At 41.0% G+C, this 22,345-nt stretch overlaps 1 protein-coding gene across 1 annotated transcript; it reads right to left on the bottom strand.

Annotated features, from left to right (window-relative positions):
* Window positions 1-519: 519 nt before the first annotated feature.
* On the bottom strand, window positions 520-10,269 carry LOC119733131 (MFS-type transporter SLC18B1-like). Its single transcript, XM_038206707.1, has 5 exons — window positions 9,988-10,269; window positions 9,476-9,571; window positions 4,978-5,051; window positions 1,552-1,699; window positions 520-633 (listed from the first exon to the last, which is right to left on the bottom strand). The coding sequence occupies exons 1-5, from the start codon at window positions 10,267-10,269 to the stop codon at window positions 520-522; spliced, it is 714 nt and encodes a 237-aa protein (XP_038062635.1).
* Window positions 10,270-22,345: the final 12,076 nt, after the last annotated feature.

The raw sequence follows: 22,345 nt of genomic DNA, 5'->3' as shown, positions 1-22,345 counted from the left end.
TTTGAAACAATTTTGTGCAGCAAGGAAACCATCACACGATTGTATGAGAGCTGACTTTTTACGTGAACCCAGTAATTATACCTAATACAGCAATTATTGTAAAACTTATTATGCGGCTCTTCGTAAAAACGAAAATTTAGGTTTCCGACATTTTGGCCATTTCTGTTTAACGTGAATTTCCATAGGCGCGCGTGAGTACGCGCGCGCAGCTGAAAATGTAACAAAGATATTATGTGGCTCTTCGTGAAAACGGAAATCTCAGTTGACCTACTTTTACGTATTTCCGTGCAAAGGTTTTTGTACACGTTCAAGGGGCCAAATGTATGTGCTCTTCGACAAAACGCAAAATGCATTTATCGAGATTTCTGCCCCTTGCAACATTAATGTTACTTGGAAATCAATGATGTTTTGCTTACATTATGGTTAAGAACATTGTTTTAAAGCAAAATATTGAAAAAAAATCGAAATCGAAAAAATGGTAATTTTGACATGTGTGGCTCTTCGTGAAAACGGTGACGGTCAGGAGGCTTCGGGCGTGTTTAAGTTGGTGTTGTCGTGGGTGTTGTCATCGGCATGGTCGTGATCGTGGGCGTAGTCATTGGCATAGTCGTGGGTGTGGTCATGGGCGTGGTTCTGAGCGTAGCGACAGGCTAATAAACTGCTCACAACAACCCCTGATAGTCACTTGATCCGTATGAGGACATTGTGTTTGTGAAGAAAAATAATTCTTTTTGAATCAATCTTACCAATCTTCGGCATCAAAAAGTAATTGACAGCAACACAAGCCCAGACAAACCCGCCATTTACAAGGAACGGGAGCTTAAAACCGCCGGCCTGTTCAGAAACAAATGCGTCTGTTATCAGTGGTGAATATTAAAGAGGAATGAATTCACAGATGGGTTCACGAATGGCCACTTCCATTGATGCACAACATGGAGTTTGATAAGTCATCAGGGCGTGGGCATGGATGTGGTCATGAGGGGGCAGAAGGGGCGGGGCTGGAATGGCTTGTTGGTGAGGTGGGTGGGGGATGGGAAGGGATTAATCAAAATCTCTCGAGATGTATACAATTGTACTTGTTTTGTTTTTTAGAGTTGAGTTACAATACTTGATTGATAATACTTACATGATATAAGAGTCCGCCTATTACTGGTGCAATTGTAAACGACGTCCCGGTGACAGTTTCCATCAAGCTCTAAGTTGTACAAAACATTGAGAGAAGACAGAAAGGAAAACGCATGCTTACTGTAAGGTAAGTGGTCATGATTACTGCACCAAAAACAACAGACAATTGGGAGTTTTAAAACCTCGGCTTCGTCTTCAGCTGTCACACTGTGGAACTTAAGGCCCCTTGTCTTTGGAGGACTGCGGCTCATAATCGGTCCACAATTTGCAACAAATCAAACCCTACGAGATGAAGCAAAGCCGTTGGTATGTTTCCATTTGGCTAGATAGACAAACTTCTTTCAGTAAGTTAGCCGAAGCCGGACCCCCGTTTTTCGAAAACACCGTCTACATGTGTTATTATTCCTTAGTAAAATATGTACTTACTGTTGCAACGCCGACCTTATCCTTGAAGGTGTAGGTGAGAATGGCACCTATAGCAGTATTGCAGGCGGACGATCCAAGGCCTTCTAGGGTCCGTATGGCAAAAGTGAAACCTGTAAAGGTTGCCAATGTAGGCATATCCACAACGAAGCTGCAAGAAGAAGAAAATGACTTGGCTTTTAATATATTCACTGACAGGCTTTAATATATTCACCTATTTTTTTTGCATGAGTGTGGCCTACACGTGTTATGATAAGCCGGATTTAACCCTTTCATTTGCATATGGGGTAATCGTGCACATTTCAAACGTTTAGGCCACAATTAGACTTAAAGAGGTTGTGGAATGCTGAAAATCGTTTTGTTTTTTATATTTTTATATTGTAGAGTAGACCCATATAATTATATCATAATGACAAACTCCCATCTTTTCTAATGTGCGTTTATATGTTTATAAAACTGAAATTCATCGAGTAATTTGTTGGTCGGCGAGCGCATAATTGAAATCAACAGTCGTCGGGCTCTTCGTAAAATCAGAAAAAGCGTGACGTAATAAACAGGACTCGTTTATACAACGACTGTTTACTGCTGCCCAACCCGCCCCGTCCGCACGTGTGACTCGCAGTCAAGCAGTGAAAAAACATTTTGTAAAAGACTCGCGGAGATTGATATTCCTTCCCATTGCTTAATTTTTGGATGAGTATTGAACAAGGACACGGTGACCTCTGAGCTGTTCTTCCGTATAAATTTGAGCCCCAACTGCCCGAAAAAGAGACCAGCGAAAACACGGATACTGCAACTGGCCAGCTGAAAACGCCAGGCAACGCGGCTCTGATGAGTGGTAGGTCTGCGACGTTTGCGTGAAAAAAACAAACGTTTTATCCAAGGACTCAGTCAAAGTATTATGTTCATGATAACATTTTTAGATGAGCATCAACAGTCCTATCGCAACTTTCTTCGTGATTTACAGACAATCTCGTTATTCTTGTGAATATTCAGTCCAAAGAGACGACAAATCGTCAGGTTGTTTTCGAATTATACGCGTACGGCACGCATAACGCATCACGGCAGTGGATGTGGTCGACCGTGTCCAGAACTAATGTTGTACGGTTAGCAGCGTCGCGGGCCCGGTCAAGTTCCTTGCGTTGCCTGGTGCTTTTTATGTATACGTTCGCCACAAAAAAATAGTCCTCTTCTCTTTTCTTTCCTTGTGCATTTTAACCCTTGTTTTAACATCCTGAAACGATAATTACGAATTTACTTGAATTTTGAAATTGTTAACTTTATTGTTTACCAAAAAAAAAGCCGTAAAACAACGCCAGAAGACCATGGGACTACCGCTTCACCTCGACCTGTAAACGTGGCTACAAAAAAAAGTACAATTCATAAATCATAGTCATGCTCCGTTCATAAAACAAAAATCTCTGGACTTAACGACATTTTCGGGATACCGGTTGAAAACAAAATTCACTGGTCCCGAAATTTAACGAGCACTTTCATTATTTTCAGTACCTAATTAAGACTTTATTCAAGAAATTCCAGTGGCAGAGAATTTGTCATTCGATCAAAAGAAGTTCTAGGGAAAATGGAGGCCTGTCACATTAATCAGCACTAACGTAAGGAAAACTACGCGGTCCTTTTTCTACGCATTTACCTTCAATTTGTGTGTGACAACGCGTGCGCGTATGCTGCGCAGATAATGGAGGGTCGAGGATACATTTGAACGGGTCTACGGTTCTTCAAGATTGGCAATGGACAAAATTTGGTCCAAAACAGTCTTCCCTATAAATCATTGACAAATCATATCTCTATTATTTCTTGTCCAATTTCAACAAATCTCTTGAGAAAAGAAGACTCTTGCCGTACAAAATGTACAGTGCATGATCAGCGCTCTATCCGTTAATTTGGCTGAAATCCGATCTCGTGTTTCGCACGGTACTCTTCGGACAAACTGCATGGCTACGGAGGATTCTTATTCCTCCATGCTGACACCCCGCCGGAAGGGAAAGCTGGAAATTTATTGCAAACTAAATGTGGTGTGATTACAGCCAGCGACTGACACAAGTATAGGCATAGGTTTGCCTTGGCCTAGTGCGTTTGCTACCCGTACACGTATCAACAACGAATTATTTTGAAATTCCAACACCGTTTACCGGTGTCAAAATCTACGGTCCCAGCGGCCGGGCCAGCGGCACAAGTACACCCGTGAATTTCCAGCCAGCTTTACATAGCGCGTGTCACGGTGATGCGATGTGCATGTGATCGTGAACGATCGAACGATGTTGATGTAACGCAGACATTTCTTACTATGGTTGGCCGTTAGGGCAAACACAAAAGAATGATCCCCGATCTATAAATGAAATGATGTGTAACTATCAAAACACTGAATAATCAATAGAAAGTACCAAAAAGTCAATGGAGATATCTTCCTATTAAATTCTGAACTTGCCCATTAGAATTTCGGGGGTAAAAGATGTTGCCAACTACGGTTGAATTTATGGAGCATGTGGCTGCCCATACAAAATGTCCCTCAGTGTAATTGTAAACAGAGTCATGTCGTTGCGCGGAGTGATTTGCAAAAAGTTTCGCTGGAACTACGCTGCATCGGGAGTCCTGTTTATTACGTCACGATTTACTATGTTTTGTTTGCTGCCCCCAGCGACGACTTTTACACAAATTGCAAGTTCGGGTCGAAACAGCTCTCAAAAGTACCTTTTATTCATTTCATGACAGAAACAATAGTCGTTTTTATTTCATCACACCCTAGGCTACATATACCCGAAAAATGACGGAAATGTCTTCGAGCATTCCACAACCTCTTTAAGAAGGTTTAATTCACAAGTGATAGTCAGTGAGTGAGTCTGTTTTTGGACAGTCAGGTTGGAAGGGGAGTGTAAGCCGGCCCCCCTGGGACCAGCAAAATATACATGTATCTCTTCAGTTAATCGTTCTCAAAACCCAATAAAGAGTTTAAAGGGGAAAATGATACATTACATATATCAGTACGGGGTCTACCCGACGTTCCCAAATACCGATGTTTTCCAAAATCCTTAGGATGAGGTTTAGAGTTAGGGTTGGGGAACATAGGTATTGGGGAACATAGGTATTGGGGAACACAGGTATTGGGGAACATAGGTATGCACCCATCAGTACAACGCCAAAGACAAAACGAACACTATGGGGTCCATTAAAACATATTCGTAATAGTGGTCGTTATTGTTATTGTGCGTTATCATAACATTTAATGTTTAGAGAGTCAAAGGGGATGTTCGTTATATATTAGCCAAATGTTCGTTATTGTGGTGTTATAGCGCTGTATTCCTTATTCCTTTCAAGGAGGGGTTTTCTTTTAAAGGGGGCCTGATTTGCAATAGAATGAATAAACATCTTGTAAAGCAACAGAAAGCAGCAATGCCAGCAGCTAAAACGTACCCCAGCAGGACGCTGCAACCGCCGGTGACAAAAGCTCCCGCAAGAAATACGAAACGGGCGCCAAAACGTGGCAGCTGGGGAAGAAAACAAATGAATGTAAACAATAACCTTAATTTACCTTTATGTCACATTATCCACTAAACCAGCGACCACTGCATAGGTGGGCAACGGCACGTGAACCTCTGTGCCACACTTTATGAACTACGGCATGAACTTGATCGCGGTTGTGGTTGGATGTACGTGAATCGGTTTATTAGATGCGGGATCAACAAATCATCAAGTCGGTCGGTCCGTCGATCGGTCGGTCGGTCCGTTAGTCAGTCAGTTACAAACGTTGACATGCCGACCTAGCAAGTCTCACGCATATGGCGTGTCACACGCCTCAGAGTCGATGACACGTCACAAATTACTGAAGCAGATTTCCGAGAATCTCTACAAGACGGTTTATCCTACAATCTGTGAACCCCCCCCCCCCTCGGTTCTACGGCTTACCTAAGATACATTCCCCCTTCGCCCCATCGTATCTAGGATAGGTTAAATGTGCCACTGCTTAGCAGCTACAGTTCCAGTGTCATATCCACCTCGGTTGGGAACACGGAGCATCACAACCGAAACTCCCAGGATTTCGCGGGCCAAGTTAGGGACATGAAGGTGCTTCGTACAGATTGTTAAGTGTCATGTGATGTGAGTGCCATGCCCAGTGGATAAAGCCATCCCAATCATCAAAGAATGACTCGAGAACGCTCCCACCCTACATGACCGCACTGGATTTGTCCCCGAAACCCATTGTCCAACTCTTGAAATTATTTCATGTCAGCAGAGAGGGCCGACATTGGATCCTCTGTGTCACTAGCTGGGCCCAATTTTACGGCGCTGCTAAGCACAAAAAAATTGCTTAGCACTAAAAAGTCTGGCTTATAGCAGCAGGTTATCAGTCAAAACTCCATGTGATTTTCATGCTAAGCAAACAACAGCTAAATATTAATCACGAGCAATATGCATCACGTATAGTTTTGGCTGGTAACCTGCTTTTATAAGCCAGACTTTTTTGTGCTAAGCAATTTGTTGTGCATAGCAGCGCCTTGAAATTGGCCCCAGTCGTAGCTAGCCAACAAGTCAGCAATATCCGCGACCATACGCGGGCAACGTACAGGACACACCATTCACTGGACTGGTACACGCATCAGTGACCAGCACCCGATTTCACCAAACTCTTCGTAACTTACGATGCATCGCAGCGCTGCGACGCGTCGTATCTCTACGATGCGTCGCAGCTGCGACGCGTCCTACGATCCATTTCACTAAACACGTCGTAAGTGCGACGCGTCGTAGGTGTATTTATAGCACAACTCGGTGACTGTTTTATGTCTTTAGTCAGCGTACAGTAAATAGTCGTCTGATATTCAACAAAAAGTCGTCGGATCTCAGCTCGAAATTTGTTAAAACGTAAAACAAAATGGCGGCCGTGCGATGCAATTGTGAAGGAAAACAAGCTCTCATTGGACTGTATAGCTACTTTGAAATTTCAACTCTAATATTCCGGTCTAATTCATAATTCAATGAATTTTCTATTTACAACTTTACACACATTGCCTCGGTATTATAATCTCGTTAATGTAATGTTTGTGGCATAAAACTGGCTTAGAAATGACTCTTCTTATTTTGCGATGACCACTAGACACGTCGTAACTTGCGACGTGTTTTAAGCCGTTGTCAAGGAACTTGCGACGCGTTCAACACATCGCAACTTTCGTGAAATGGAAGATACTTACGCGTCGCGAGTTGCGACGTGTTACACGTCGTAACTCGAGTTGCGACGCGTCGCAGCGCTTCGTGAAATCGGGTGCAGCACCCGATTTCACTAAACTCTTCTTAACTTAAGACGCGTCGCACGGTTTACGATGCGTCGCAGCCCTGCGACACGTCGTAGCTGCGACGTGTTCTGCAAACAATTTCAGTAAACGCGTCGTAAGGGCGATGCATTGCATTTTCAGTTTTACTGACATACATTTCTTGGACGAGCCTAATTCTTTTCTCACCTACAACAATTTTATGTTTGAAAATGTTTTAGTCACAAAATAGTCGTTGGAATCAACACGTCTGCAAAACGCGGGAAAAACTTGAAATGATTGGAAGAAATTTGCTGTCCAAAAGTGTCATCTTTTGATGTCGTCTGCTCTCATCTGCCTGCAATTTTCATGGTAAGTTTAGTGCATTGATTGTTATGGGAGTTTATTTGGATCGGCGTAGTGATTCTGTCGCGCGAAAACTGAACGAAATCAGCAGGAACTGAGAGTCGGAGTCATTAGACATTACGAACGGAGCACATTGGAAAATGTGGAAAAGAAACGGTCTGAAAACTGGACCCAAGAAGTCGCTGTTCTGTGCCAGTATGTCATGTAATGTGCACGAGCACTTGAATGAGCTCTTCGGAAGCAGTTGCAAAGGCAAAAAATCAAAGGCAAACGTGGAAAAAGTATAAAAGATCCACTATTGGAAAGAGGCAGGGAAAGTACTTGTTGAGAATGGAGGCATTCCCAGCGATTACCAGAAAATACGAAAGAAATGGCAGGATATGACCAGGAAAGCAAGGACGTATCACCGAGACATGAACAGAACAGGTAAATATTATACTTTATAAAATAGCCTATTAATTAGGCCTAACATTAGGCCTATTATTATTAAATATTTTATTATTTTTATGTTATTTCTAGTTAGGCTATAAGACCTAGAACTAGTTCAACATGAAAAGTCAGATAAGCCTATAGGAAAGAATGTGCAAATCTGACACTGCTTTTTTTCATCAATCATCTCAACGACAACTGAAAAAAGGGTCCTACTAAATTCGTCAACAAGCATCAACAGTAATTGTCAACAAGCATCAACAAATTTTGTACAGCCTATGCTTTCGAAAATTAAAAGTAGCTTTATAATACATGGTAGAAAAAGCAATAAAGAACATCTTCTGCAAATCTATTCAAGTTGAAATTATTTAAAAACTTGTTTTTTGAACGCGAAATGTACGACAAGTTTGTCGAGTGTTGCCCCCCATCTTGTTTGGATGGCGCTGTACACTTCACGCATGCGTAGTATGGCTCTGTACACTTCAGGCATGTGTAGTATGGCTAGCTTCACGTAAACAAAATGGCAGCCAACACAAACTCGACAGGTCGTCGTACGTTTCGCGTTGAAAAAAAAACAACTTTTGAAATAGTTTTTACTTTAAAATATATGCTGCAGGTGTTCTTTGTTGCCATTTGTACTATAAAGCTGTTTTAGATTTTCCAAAACTTCTAAGTTCTACAAAATTTGTTGACGCTGGATTGACGACCGTTGAAGTTTGTTGATGCCAGTTGACACTTATTGACGCTTGCTGACGCATTTTAGTAGAACCGACTGAAAATGCTTATGACAGGCATGAGATTCTTTCTGTTGAAACAGGGATTAATTGTTTTGTTTTTGCTTTGTTTTTTTTTTGTTTTTGTTGTTTTTGGCCAAAATTTTTGCACTTTAATTTATTTTTAGCCAGTTATGGGTGTGTTGGGGTTTTTTTTGGCTTGATTGCACACATTTTTACCCTTTTGGAACAAATTTCATGTATTTTTTCATTGCAATTCATTCTCATGCCTGAAATGAGTATGAACCTAGACCACTTTCTAAAGTTGTTGTTGTTTTTATACAGGAGGAGGTGAGAAGCCAGCCACAAACAAGACATTCGATCTTGTTTTAGAGGCATTGCTGCCCATTGCCAAGGATGGCATCCTTAATCAGGAGGAAGGAGAAACAGACCCACTCCCACCAGAAGTTGATTTCCTGATGGACATAGTCGCTGAAGATAAGAATGCTGACAGAATACTAGAAGCGCTACAATTTTTCAAAAGAATATACAAGACTAACAGTTCAGAGAACTTGTTTGTATTTCTTGAAAGAAATACTTCATATTTTTGATAATTTAATATTTTTGTAAATATAATTTGTTTCACAAAATAAATATTTGCTTTCAATCACTATAATAATAAATCATTAATACATGCAATACATATAATTGGACATTAATATGATCAATCTTAAATCTTAATAAATCTGTTTTTCTGTATATCTTTTGTTTTAAGCCGTCACAACTGCTGAGATTAGAATAGAAGAGGAGTTCGACAAATCGACATTGCAATCCTCCTGATTTGAAAATCACAGGTGTGTGGGAAAAGTCATATCCTGGTGTGTGCATTATAACTGAATTATCCCATTCGATGGCGTAGAGGGGTATCCTATACGATAGCAATGGCAAGCACTCGAGTTACAGTCGGGGGGAGTCAGTCAGTCAGTCGGGGAGTCAGTCGGGGAGTCAGTCAGTCAGTCAGCGAGATGGACACAAAATGACATTAGGCAGGCCATCTTTGACCACCAGCGACAATGAAAGAAGGCAAGCAACCACGACAAAACCCAACAAAGAGCAGTGGTAAACGTTATATACAGGTATAATCAAATCTAAAAGTCTTACAACTTTGCCCCAGATCGGTGCACCTATACCAGACGCGATGAAGTAGCAGCTAAACACAAGTCCTACGACCGTCTGCGACATTCCTTTCGCTTCAGCCTGCGAAACGTGTGAAAAAAATAACAAATGACCATTTGTTTAAAGGTGAATAATGGCGCTGTATGTAATGACGTCATTTTCTGGGTAAATATCACAAGTGTAAAGACTACGCTTATATTTGTTTTCCATGGAAGCAATGTAGCAAATTGCCTTTTCTTGACATTCATGATTGTAAAAAGGCAAGTTACGAATTAAAGCAACAACTTGCATGTTCATGAATTACAATTGTGTTTTTTTTGTAAGCCACAAACTTTAGCTGGACAGCGCCCTCATCGGTCGTCGTTGTTATAAAAGGGGAAAGTGCGACACCAAGCGTGTGCCTCAAAGACGCCATTTGTTTTTATTGTCAACTTGCTTTTGTCCTGTAGTTTAATAGTCGGCCGCCACCGTTGTTTTGACGTTCGGTTTTTACCCACCTCTGTCGCAAAGAAAACTGAAATGATGGCATAGGAACTCCAAGTTGAGAAGGAAGTCAAACCTGCGCTGAGAAAGATGATCTTTTGGTGAAAAGTGAACTTCGACCTTGGAGCGGCAGCAGAATCACCATCACTTGCAGCAGCTGGGTTGCTTGGATTTGTGGGCGTGACATCGAGTGATGTCTCTTGCCATTGGTTGTTTTCCGTGACCTGATCGTTGCCGTTTGGGGCTATGGGCGGGGCATTTAGATTGGACTCTTCTGATGGGCTGCGGTCGGCCATGCTTTATTCACGAAACACCTCGTTCTGAGTTGTGCTGTGATATATTATTATTCAATTCGTAGATTCTTTGGGGGAAGTGAAAAGAAACAATAACTGTCCAAAAACAATTTGGTGCATGTATACGTTATAATATTTTGCATAGTTCTTAACATATCGGCCCCATTTATAATTGAAGGGTGTTCATGCCATACACAGATGAACTGTATTGTCTGGCAAACTGCATTCTCATATAAAGCCGGCTCGGTTCAAATATTAGATGCCAGAGTTTACTCAGACTGAAGCATATTGTAATACTTAAGAATAATTTCAAACAAATCAGCCTCTTACTCGATCCCTTTTGTGAAACTTTTTTTTTTTAAACAAAACTCCCCACAACTTCCAACATGTAAAACAACAACATAAACAAATCGTCGCATATCTGACGAACCGACGAATACGCGCGAATACGCGGAAACGCAATTCTGAGAAAAACGCGTTTGAAGTTGAACACTTTTTACGTGTCCCTTTTCGATGCTACTTTCGCCTTTTGTACATTCTTAATTTATGCAAGGTAGTTATTTGATTGTTAAAATACATCTATTACTTTGTTTTTTGCTCGTAAGACTAAAGGTTTGTCTAATTTTTGCTGTGAAACTTGTTCGTCACTTCGCGAGATAGCAATAAACGTCATTGTGCTTATTCGCCACGTAAAAATGTCTTATTCGTCACTTTGTCAGATAACATTTTGACTGTGCGCGCGTTTTCGCATCACAAATCCATTGCATATTCGTCACTTCTTTACAACACTACGCGCATTTTCAAAGAAATGTGTATTTTTACAAACATTTTCTATTTTTTTTTAAGGAAAAAATATGGTAACACTTAAACCCCACGTTCAAATCCAAGTACTTGCTATAATTTTTAATAATATACAGTAGCCTAATAAAAAAGTTGTTATAAAGGAAAATATCTCGAATGGACGCAACAAAATAATAGGAACACAAAACTGTGAATGCGAACTAACGACGAACAACGTTAACACTATTTATTCATTCATTTTTTCATTCATGTAAGACAGCAATTCTTTTAAAAACAATCAGTTTTGATTCATAATCCCATAATTATTGTCTTCCAGGGTACAATAATCTTAGTAAAGGCTTGTTATCATTAGGCATTCTGCTTTAATTAGCCGCTTAAAGGGCTCCGTTTTCAAAAATACAAAACCTGTATCTCGAAATGCAGTATTTTGGGTATCCTATAAAACGTCGTCTTTGAAAGAAAGTGTACCGCACACGTTGAAATAGTTTACATTTTTATTTCATTATCCTAGTCATCACTCACCAGCTAGGGCACTCTTTATTTCAGTAAAGGCTCATTCCAATGAGGTTTTCTGCTTTAATTAGCCACTTAAAGAGGCTCCGTTTTCGAGAATATCTCAAAATGCAGTATTTTGGGTTTCCTAAAAAACGCCGTCTTAGCAAGAAAATCTACAAATAAAACATATTTTTATGTCATCATCCTGAGTATCACCTTCCTGGGCACTCTTCATTTTCGTTATGGGCTTATTCCTATGAGGCCTTATGCTGAAATTAGCCACTTAAAGGGGTTCCACTTTCGAGAATATCTCGAAATGCAGTATTTTGGGTCTCCCATAGAACGCAGTTTTTAAAGAAAGTGTACCGCACATGTTTTGAATAAATATTGTTTTTTATTTAATAATCATATTTTCACCTTCTAGGGTGCACTTCATTTCAGTATGGGTTTATTCCAATAAGGTCTTTTGCTCTAAGTAGCTGCTTAAATGGACTCCGTCGAAATGCAGTAATAATGCTTCCCTATAAAACGCCGTTTATGAAAGAAAGTGTACCGCATGTTTTAAAAAAATATCCTAATTGTCATCCCTTAGGGGGCACTTCATTTCAGTATGGGCTGATTAAAATGAGGTTTTCAGCTCTTATTTGCCACTTAAAGGGGACCGTTTTCGCTATTTTCTCGAAATGCAGTAGGCCTTTTGTGAAATTCCTATAAAGGGCCGGTTTTGAAGAAAAGTATATCGCACGTTTAAATGAATCCCAGTCTGTATAAGCCTATCCGTCGCGCAGTCCTAGCCTAGTACATTTTGTACTCCGTTCATTTTAAGATTACAACTACACACACACAAAATTGCATAAAGGTGAAGTAGTAACGGTTATCTCTTTTTAGTCATCTTTATAATGTTACAGCGCCGTTAGTTTGTTTTGAAAGCTGACGGAAACATCCCTGGTTCCCTCATGCGCCATTCAATTATTAAGACGAGTGTGTGCGTAACCAATGAATAACTGGTTATTCGTCACTTCGTCAGATACTGGATGCGCGCTGTTCTGATATGACCAAGTGTCGAATAAGTTATTCGTCAGTTCGCAAGAAACAGTTTTTTCAATATGTGCCGATTCGTCACTTAGTGGGTTTCGGAACTACAAAAATGAAGTGCTTTCATGAATTAAAAACCAAAAAATCTGAAAATTCGAATATTTTTAACCCTAAAACTCAATTAATAAAAAAAACCACCAAATTACCGATTCGTCACTTCGTCAGATATGCGACGAAATATAGTCTCAGACTACTGCGCCAACCTACATTTACCATGCGGAAGAAATATTATATATAACAAATGAAGACAATGAACAACCAAAAATAGGCCACTGCGGACATATAGGAAGCTCTAGCACTGCTTAATCAACTTCCAAAGTCTATTTTGGTTTTGGGGTACTGAATGGCACGCACAGCAATTTTCAACGGAACGTGCACACAAACATGCATATAGATTTTTCACCCGACCATGCCAAACCAAACCTTGCTCAAATAGGGTGTCACTAAAACCAACCCCAATCCTTTTCTCATGGAGTTAGAGCCAATAAGGCACTTGGTTAGACTGTTCGTTTACAGTTCGGGTATTTTTTTATGAAAATATTAAATTCCTACCTTCGTGTCTGTCAGTATATACACGCACTGGCTGTACTACTTGGGTCCTATTGCAATACGTCTGCAATGCATCCATACGTACATGTACGTAGGCGCCCTTCATTGACTGTTGAACCAGAACGGCCACTCATTATGTGTACTAGTGTAGCATGGGACTTTTGTGTACGAATTATATAAAAACAGTGTTTTTATATTCCAAACAGTGCGACCCTTATGTCGCAACTCTCTATATACGGCTCTGACTGTATCCGATGGTCGCACACCGGTAAATAGGCCTAAATCCCTCCGCCGATTGAGCTCATGAATATAAAAATATACCCTCAAAATATTCTTTATTTCAAGAGTTCTGAAAGCCATGAAATTGGGGAATTGAAGAGATGTGACATCGAAACTCTGGCCCGGACTTGGGGCTTCCAATTCTAGGCAGTTAGGAGGCAATTAGGCTCGAAAGTGGCGCTATTTTGCCATGTTGTGGAGGGGTCGTTTTTCAAGATGGCTACTTTTCCGCTTTAGGGAAAATAGGGGTCGTCTTCTTTGGGTGAAAATTTCTCAAAAATTCAATGTCAACACACCAACAAATGAAAAAAAAAGATGACATGCTGATCATCATTTTTGTGTTCAGCTTAAATACCTGTGAGAGTTCGGAGTATTGTTAAAAGAATTTTGAATTATGTGCATCCTGATAGGGGTACATCCTGATAGGTCATTTTGAAGTTTAGTCACACCGCACTCTGCTTGCACCATCCAACTTTGTGCCCACTCGGCCCGGATCAGGGAACGGTTCTTTGTATTATAGTCTATTATTCAGCTATGAATAGACGACCGACATCGTTTGTGGGAAACCGGTGGACCAAAGCAATTAGCCTCAAGAAGCTTTGACCCGAAAGCAATAACCTCGGCCACGACAATGGTGGCAAAGTTGATTATGCTTGCCACGATTTTTTCCATTCGATCTTTCAATGGGGTCAAATGTTCACACCTTTCCCCTAAAGGTGTTTCTTTTCATTTCAAAATTTCATTGACGTTCCTAGCATTCTGTACTCACACATCCCCTAACCTAATAGGAGTGGGACGGGCTTCCATTGAATATGCTTAACGCCAATTCCAGTGTAGTTTCGTTTTAATAAAAAAAGCTATTCATGTTTTACACTCTGCACATGCAAGTTTTCCTCATAAAAACTCAGTAGACCGATAAATCATTGCCTAGCCCAAAACTTGCCATCTACCTATCATAAACATCAAGATGCATTTGGTCTTTTAGTCTTTTATATTTGCCATTCCCTGTAACTAACCCCTAACCACAGTGAAATTCTATGCTTTTTACATCATCGTATCATCTTTTTCAGTCCTAATGTGAGCAAAAGTGCCCACCCTGAAAATCGGGATGAGTTACTCTTTTGTTTGGTGTTACTTGTGATACACATAAACGCTATTTAAGGGTATAACTCACCGACAGAAAATGCCGAAAATAGCTTCGCTGTCATGCACTCTTCCTGCGACATGCCCACAAACAGTTTGTACAGCATCCTATGGGATTTGCGAGAAGGTCGACTATTGGGTGAACTTTTTGATGTCTAAATTGACGGAGGGAAATTTCATCCAATCAAAATGGCTTTCTTATCAGTAAAATTCTTGTGACCTGAATTTTGTTTTTAGCGAAACAATTTTTCGGTAGCTGAGGGGGTTTCTTAGTACAATCCGGAGAAGACTGCCAAGCTGCCAAATATTTAGCGAGTTTTCAGCTTTCACACACAAAAACACATGCTGGACCGGAAAATGATTCTTAAAATGACGGAGGTATTTTATCTTTATTCTTTCCAAAAATGAGATGACTTGGAAGAGTGAAGGATGAACTTTTTCTTTCTGCAAGCAACTAAATTATACAGTGAGCGAGTATTGGATTATGATGACGAAAGAAGTCCAGAATGGGTGTTTTTTAGGCTGAAAACGACACGTGCTGTGGTCCGCGTCGGCAAATCCCGTTTACTTGACCTCACAAATTCATATGCCATTCCGAGCAATTTTCCCGGGTCAACAGCATCATGACCTGATTAGATTACCGTAGTTTTGGAAACTACAACGCGTCCTACAAAGGGCTCGCCTGCACCATTTGTGCACTTGATTCGCTGACCAAATGGAAGTCTATATGTTTCCACCTGTTGCCACGAGAAAATCCATGCCAAGGATCCACTGTATTTGATTTCGGCGAACACTGCCTTCACTTGGTGCATGGTCCTACCAACTTGCACCTCAACCAAAGTCATGCCTTGCACAGCTAACTGGCTTCCGTCCACCTGTGTTACCTGGACGTCTATGGTCTACAAGACGATTTTTTCTCTTTTGGGATATGGTAATGCACCGCACTACTTATTAACGTGTCGGTTGACCCTGTGTGAATCCAGAAATCGACACCTGGTTGCCCTTACCAACTCGTCCAAAAACAAACCATATCGAGGACCAAGGCTTGGATCAGGCAGATTATTTACTCGTTGCCCATCTTTATGTTTGGACCTCGCTTTTCCATTTTTGGCTTCACCGAGTCTGCTTTTGGACCCTTTTGACCACTCAGCCATCCCAGAGTTCCCGTGGGTCCCTACTTTGGAGTTCCTTTACACTCCGGGCGAAATGCCCTTTCTCACCACACTTGAAACACATAAAGGTTCCAGGTTCGGCTTTCCCAGGCTTGTGTGGCTTGGGGGACAACACGCACTTGCCTTGCCCTGGCCTTTGTTCTGGTAGGACAATGGCTTGACCAAGTCGACCACAGATTTCAATGTCTTAACCTGCTCATTGAGACTTTCTTCTAAAGTCCCTAACTCTCTGTTACAGAGTCTATAGTCCTAGCCAATTTGGCGGGCTTTCGGTCCAGCAATCAATGCTGTTCGACCTTCTCAAAATTCTCAGTCTCCAGGGCAGCCTGGACTGCTTCTTCTGAAGTTTTAGGACGGGCTGTATTGATGCCCTCTCTAACTCAGTGGCTGTTAACGGCATCGATGAAATGGTTCTTTTGCCAACTTCTCTCGAGCTTCTTCTTGCATTTCAGATTCGCTCTTACAGTTAACTCATGGATTGCTTGCCCTAACTCTAGCTATCCTTTTCGCGCCGGTTTCTGAGCGAGACAATTCTCATTCTATCGAGCTGACCCAAACCTACAATCAAGCAACTTGACCAGTGCATTTTACGTGTGCTTTAGGCCAGAGTCGCCCACCGTCGGTAGAGCATCCCATTTCAAGCTTGCGGACAACCACTTCGCAGCTTGCGCTTTGCTCCTCATGGTTTAACTCAAAATGGCGGAAGTACTCCTTCCAGAGCACTTTCCCACCATACCTGGTCAGGGGTTAGGTTTCGCCTACGATCTGGTGGCTTCAAACTTCCCTTCGGACCCAAGTAACCATGGACACGTGCCTCTCGTTTCAGTGGCCAAGGACCAACTGACGAGCCGTCCACTTTTTCAGCTGAACTGCTGTTCGTCGCCTCGACTGATCAAGTTGCGAAAACTTAGCAGATCGCTGTAAACCAGTGTAGGGTTTACTTTTTCCTTATCCCGGACGAACGAGGTAGTACTTGGCTTACCCTATTCCATGCCACCTTGCCCAACAGGAACAGCGTCAGGTCGTCAATAACTTGTCTCTGGAGTTCCATCCAAGGTGATTAGCGTCGACCCTGCTCTAGGTGTTATCCTTGATCCCGAGTTCTTCAGGAGTGTGGTCTTTATAAAGCTCACCTCCCTCGCACGTTTGTGGGCCCACTCAGGCACTAACTTTGCGCCCGACTACCCCGTAGTCTCTTCGGGCAACCACATCTCAACATATCGGTACTCACCGGATAAAGCATACGCCGGCTCCCACCTGGCATGCTCAGGTTCCCCATCTTTTGAAACCAAACGACTGCACCTCCAGGGACACCTCCAACTTCTTTGCAATGAGGTATTTTTACATCGCAGAAATTAAACTTCCATTCACAATCGCTGCACCTCGGCCTCAGTACTTGAGGTACCCGCTAGACCCTGCAAGCGTTCGCTCATGACTGAACACAACCACAACAATCACACACAACACAAACAACAGACAACAATCAACCGACAACACACCACAGCACAATTAACGATACAAATTAACAATACTAGTCAAACACATTGTGCAATCAAATAATTTAATAGCGAAATCCCTAACAGCCATATGGTTGCGAAGGGCGATGTCTAAAGGTTACGTAACACTTTATTTTGAATCAAACTACATGTACACAGACATGTCCACATTGGTAGGTGGAATCTTTGAAAATTAATTTCAGTTTGGAAGACCGTACATGTATCTATATGCAACTTTCAGGATTTAGTTCCCTTATAATGATCCAAAAATGTGCTAAAAATCTATGTGATATGTTCATTACTTTTCGTTGAAATTGGAAAAAAAGGCCTGGCTACGTGCAATTTTGAAAATTGTTACACTGATGTGCGCAATACATGTCAATCTTTTCAAGCCTCTCGAATATTAATTAGGTTCCTATCCATTACGGTGTGCAGTAAACAATGGCATAAAAACCTCCTTCGCGAGTTGATACCGAGACTGACGCCATGTCACGCCGAGTGACGCTAATGAATATGCTAATATGCCCTTCATAATGTGCGCCAGGCCGAAATCGGTCAGAATTTCTTCTTTAGTTAGAATGCAACATTTCAACCATACCGAACATATTTCCTGAAAAACACAACGTTTAAAAAGGCCATGTTTTGGGGGGTTCACGAATTTCAATGCTGTGATACTATACAGCGTCTTATTATTAGTACGTAATCGGATTAGCTTCCCCTGACAACGACTTTGCCTTCGCAACCGTATGGCTGCTTAAATAATCATAATCATCCCACTTCTGACACCATTTGTGGCGGGGAACTCCCCGGGCCAAACCTTAGTTCGTTGGGACGAAATCTGACAGCTATGAGTGTAGTTGTTATTCCCGAACCCGTTTTGGAGGAAATAAACCGCCAATCATGATGATGGTATTTATTCTCTGTTAATTGCACAGTAAACGAGAACGAAATACACATTGACAACAGGATTGTCGGCACAACAAATATGATTGTACTTTAATAAACAATGATCAAGAAATATACATTAATAATTGGGACTTAATGGGGCTGTTTTATCAGCAGAGTCACTTAATTACAGCATCAACAATGTACAACAATGTAAGCAGTGCGCTATTACGTCAGTAACAATATTTAAAAATGTAAGTGTAACCTGGAAAAATGACACACTATGGGGAACTCGCACTAAAACTACTACGACTATACTAAACTCGGGATCTTTGAAGGGAAAAGGCGCGAGGAGATTGAATGAATAGAGACAAGGGACACAAATTCTAGATTTCGAACAAAAAAAGACAAAAACAATTTATTTACAAGAACTTTAAAAATGACCAGATAATTATAAAACCAAGACCACGAAGATTAAAAACCAAACTTAAACCTAAAAACCAAAGACTCAAACCTAAAAAACCCCTTAAACCAAAGACTTAAAACCAAGTTAAAAACCAAAGTATTTAACCAACACAGTGTGTATAATAAGTAGACCTTAAAGACACTTCTGGCAGAAATCTATTACGAGATAAGAGAGTAAAGAATATAATAAGAAACAGGTAAACAATGCAAACAAACTCAAGCTACATTAGGTCTAAAGTAATATAAACAATGCACTGTGGACCTTCTATACAGTCTTGCCAAGAACACCAAAATCTCTTGTAAATACTTAATGAGCAAGATAAACAGTGGTCCCTGTCTTCTGAATACCCTGTGGGACTAATCATCAATGGGGGAATTCAACATTCCTGAGCAGTAAACTTGCAAAGGTCCAAAGCAGACAAGAATAACTAAATGCAACAGGTGGCTAAATACAAAATAAAGGAAATGCAGGTCTACAGTAAACGAACAGCTTGGACAAGTCTAACTAATGAATAAACATGGCAAACTAATCAGTAAGAAGTCGGTGGGAAAACCACTCCTCTTGGCTTTAAACATGTACAATAAAACAATAAAGGTAATGAAGAAAACACCATCCAAAATACTGAGATCAGATGTCAAAAGAAAAAAGTATCAAATCAACAATTAAACTAATAATCAAAAGGCAATGCAATGCGTTTATCCAAGTCATTTTTCGGAAATTAAGTCTTAGTCAATGAAATAAATCAAACTTCTGACAACACAGTTTTCCTCAAAAATAACAGAACTCTAACATGTCTAACGATCCTGATCAATCAAATCAAACAATACAAGTTAACTTTCCTCAAGCAATTTCAAAATAAACCCTATCTCAAAACTTCAAGTGATAATTCCTACAAGGCTGTTCAAAAATTCTATAAAACTTGATTGTCAAACTCTGAACAATACCAAAACAGATCAAAACTTCTAAAACTTAATACACTTAATGAGAAAATACAAAGAAAAACATAAATCAAAACTCACCAATAACTCGAGCAGATAAACACTCACATAGGGCAAGGCGCACCCAAGAAAATCAAGGGGAAAAGAGAGGAAATAATAATGCACGGTCCTCTCTCTACTGCCACTGGTCTGCTACTGACCATGAGGGGTCTGTGGTCTTACAGGGTGGCAGGGCACATGGTCTTGGGACAGGGGGAACCAATGGCACGGGAACAATTTACATACAATGTGGACTGTTACTGGGGAAAGCTAATCAGGGGGAAACACTACTATGAAAGGGTGGGGGACATCTAATATAAAAGGGGTGATTTATTCAGGGGGTCTACTCCTATACTAAAGCACTACAAAAATACATTGAAAAACTACAAGTAAAACTTGGCTCTGCCACATAAGCAATGCACAACACGGTATACACAATGTAAGTAATGCACACTAATTGTAAACAACCACGACAATGTTAGTAATGTACACCGCGCAAGAATACAAACCGTTCAGCTTTTTGCTATGACCAAACTTCACCCATGTAAGCCAGCGTCAGCATCGTACTGTACATTCACTCGTACGGCTGCGTCAGAATATTCGTACACAGCGCGACTCAAGCACAGTGACGGCCTGTATCCAGTTGCATGCGTCAACGTTACCCAAAACACAGTGTACAAGCAATACACTTTCTCACTGCACGCCGTCCACAACTCCACTAATAAAGAGCGTCACGATCACGTGCAACCTCCCAAGTAAACACGCACGCATGTACAACCACACATGCAAGTACTAACCTACGGGAATTTGGGAACCAATCATGTACATGCATTCAGTCGCTGAGCGCTAAGCCACGCCCAGTCACCCCCTCACAATCACTGTTTTAGCATTAGACTAGCTAAAACTCACTTCACTTTCCGCCACAATATGTAATTCTCAATCCAACTTTCATGACACATCATTTGTGCTAAGCTGTACGCCAATTAGATGAAAAATAACTTTGATGTTGGCCTTAGTTTATGTAGCTTGAAATTTGCAATGTACATGTATAATGCAACTATTTATTTTGGCATTGCAATTATTTAAAAAGCTCAGCGGTCCAACAAAAAAGCCAAATAATTTTGTTTGAACTAAACCGGTTGTAAACTTTGATTAAATTTATCATGGCGAATATGAACAAAAGGAAATTAAGTCTCTTTTGAAAGAAGTGACACCCTCTCTTTTTCTGTTGAGCTAGCTTCCTCAACAAGCCAGTGTTTTGGCAATCGCCTCCTGAAATGGTCAAGAACAATGTATATAAGTTAATCCGAGCCTGGCAAAAGGATGGACGAGAGACCAATAGACTCCTCTCAAAGGACGTCATCTTCGTAGGAAAATTACAACTCGTATGCGCGCAGGGTGCAAATTTATGTTCTAAACGCGCGCGCATCTTGCTCAAACTTTTATACACGCGCGCGCACCACTTTTTACTATCGCCCATGGGATAAACGCTTGAAGTGCGTTAACTTCCGGCTCCATTCGTGCTGTGCTACACCATGTACCACGTGAAGCAGCAGGGTTGAATGAGATGACGTCACACTAACGAACTGGATGCGTCACAGCCGATACACGTCGCGAAAATGTAACGCGCAAAATGCCGATGCACGATGAAACGTCATTCGAGAGAACCTATTGCCCAATCACAAAATGTTTTAAATACATATTATACTAAATATGACATATCGGGTCCACGCATTATGTGTTTAAAATGTCGTATGTATATATTCCGCTTTAACGCGCCGGTTCATACTTCACGCAAAAGCATGTGCGAAGCGAAATTCATGTTGTCAACAATTATGGACGCGCTTCGGATGTATTGTCGACGTCACGAATTTCGCTTCGCTTTCGCTTTCGCGTGAAGTATGAACCGGGCTATAGGCGTTTTTTCCCCTTTTTGGTTAAAGTGGACAAAAACATTCTAGCCTCGTCATCTGTGGTGAACTGATTGGATAACCAATTAAATTAAATAAATGACTCACAGAATCAAAGAGAATTTTCAGACGCTTGGTGGCAGCAAACAAACCAGTCCTTTTCTATTGTTTCAGTCATTTTGAGCATAAACACATTAGTTTAGGCCGCATCCAAATCTCTCTAGTCTAGATCTGTTGTGTATGTCTTCTTTCCTAAGTGGAAACATGCTAACATAACACATTTCGGGCCAATGAAATCATTATAAACATTGCTACTACTTTGGATGACAAAACACGCCACAGTCATTTATACAGCCGAAAATATAGTGCAGCCAACGTATTTGTACATTTGTCATACATTTGTTGTACACAATTCTGCGGTTTGATACATTTCTCATTCATAACAAACGACTACACAAGTTGCTCTAGTGGCTTATTTCCGGACCATTGCAAATGGGCACGCATGCGTACCCAGGCTATGCATACATGTCGAATTGCCCCTTAGATTTAGATATCAGATTTTATTTTGACTGCCCCAAAAAATATATAATTGCCCCAATGTTTCCCCATGAAAAAAATTGTAGTCTGGCACCGCCACGCGGTGCATTTGTTTGCTGCCACCAAGCGGCTGTGGCCGACCTGATGATGATGATGAAGCGTCTCAAAAGTTTCTGCGCCCCGTCCTCAAAATATACATATTCATTACTCATATAATTTTGACACACGTACCCTTTCCACATCGGTACTCCCAGACCCCGAAGAACACATTATA

The sequence above is a fragment of the Patiria miniata genome, unplaced genomic scaffold (genome assembly GCF_015706575.1).
Source record: "Patiria miniata isolate m_02_andy unplaced genomic scaffold, ASM1570657v1 HiC_scaffold_25, whole genome shotgun sequence".
Taxonomy (NCBI): Eukaryota; Metazoa; Echinodermata; class Asteroidea; order Valvatida; family Asterinidae; genus Patiria; species Patiria miniata.
This window is presented reverse-complemented; position numbering and strand designations above follow the sequence as displayed.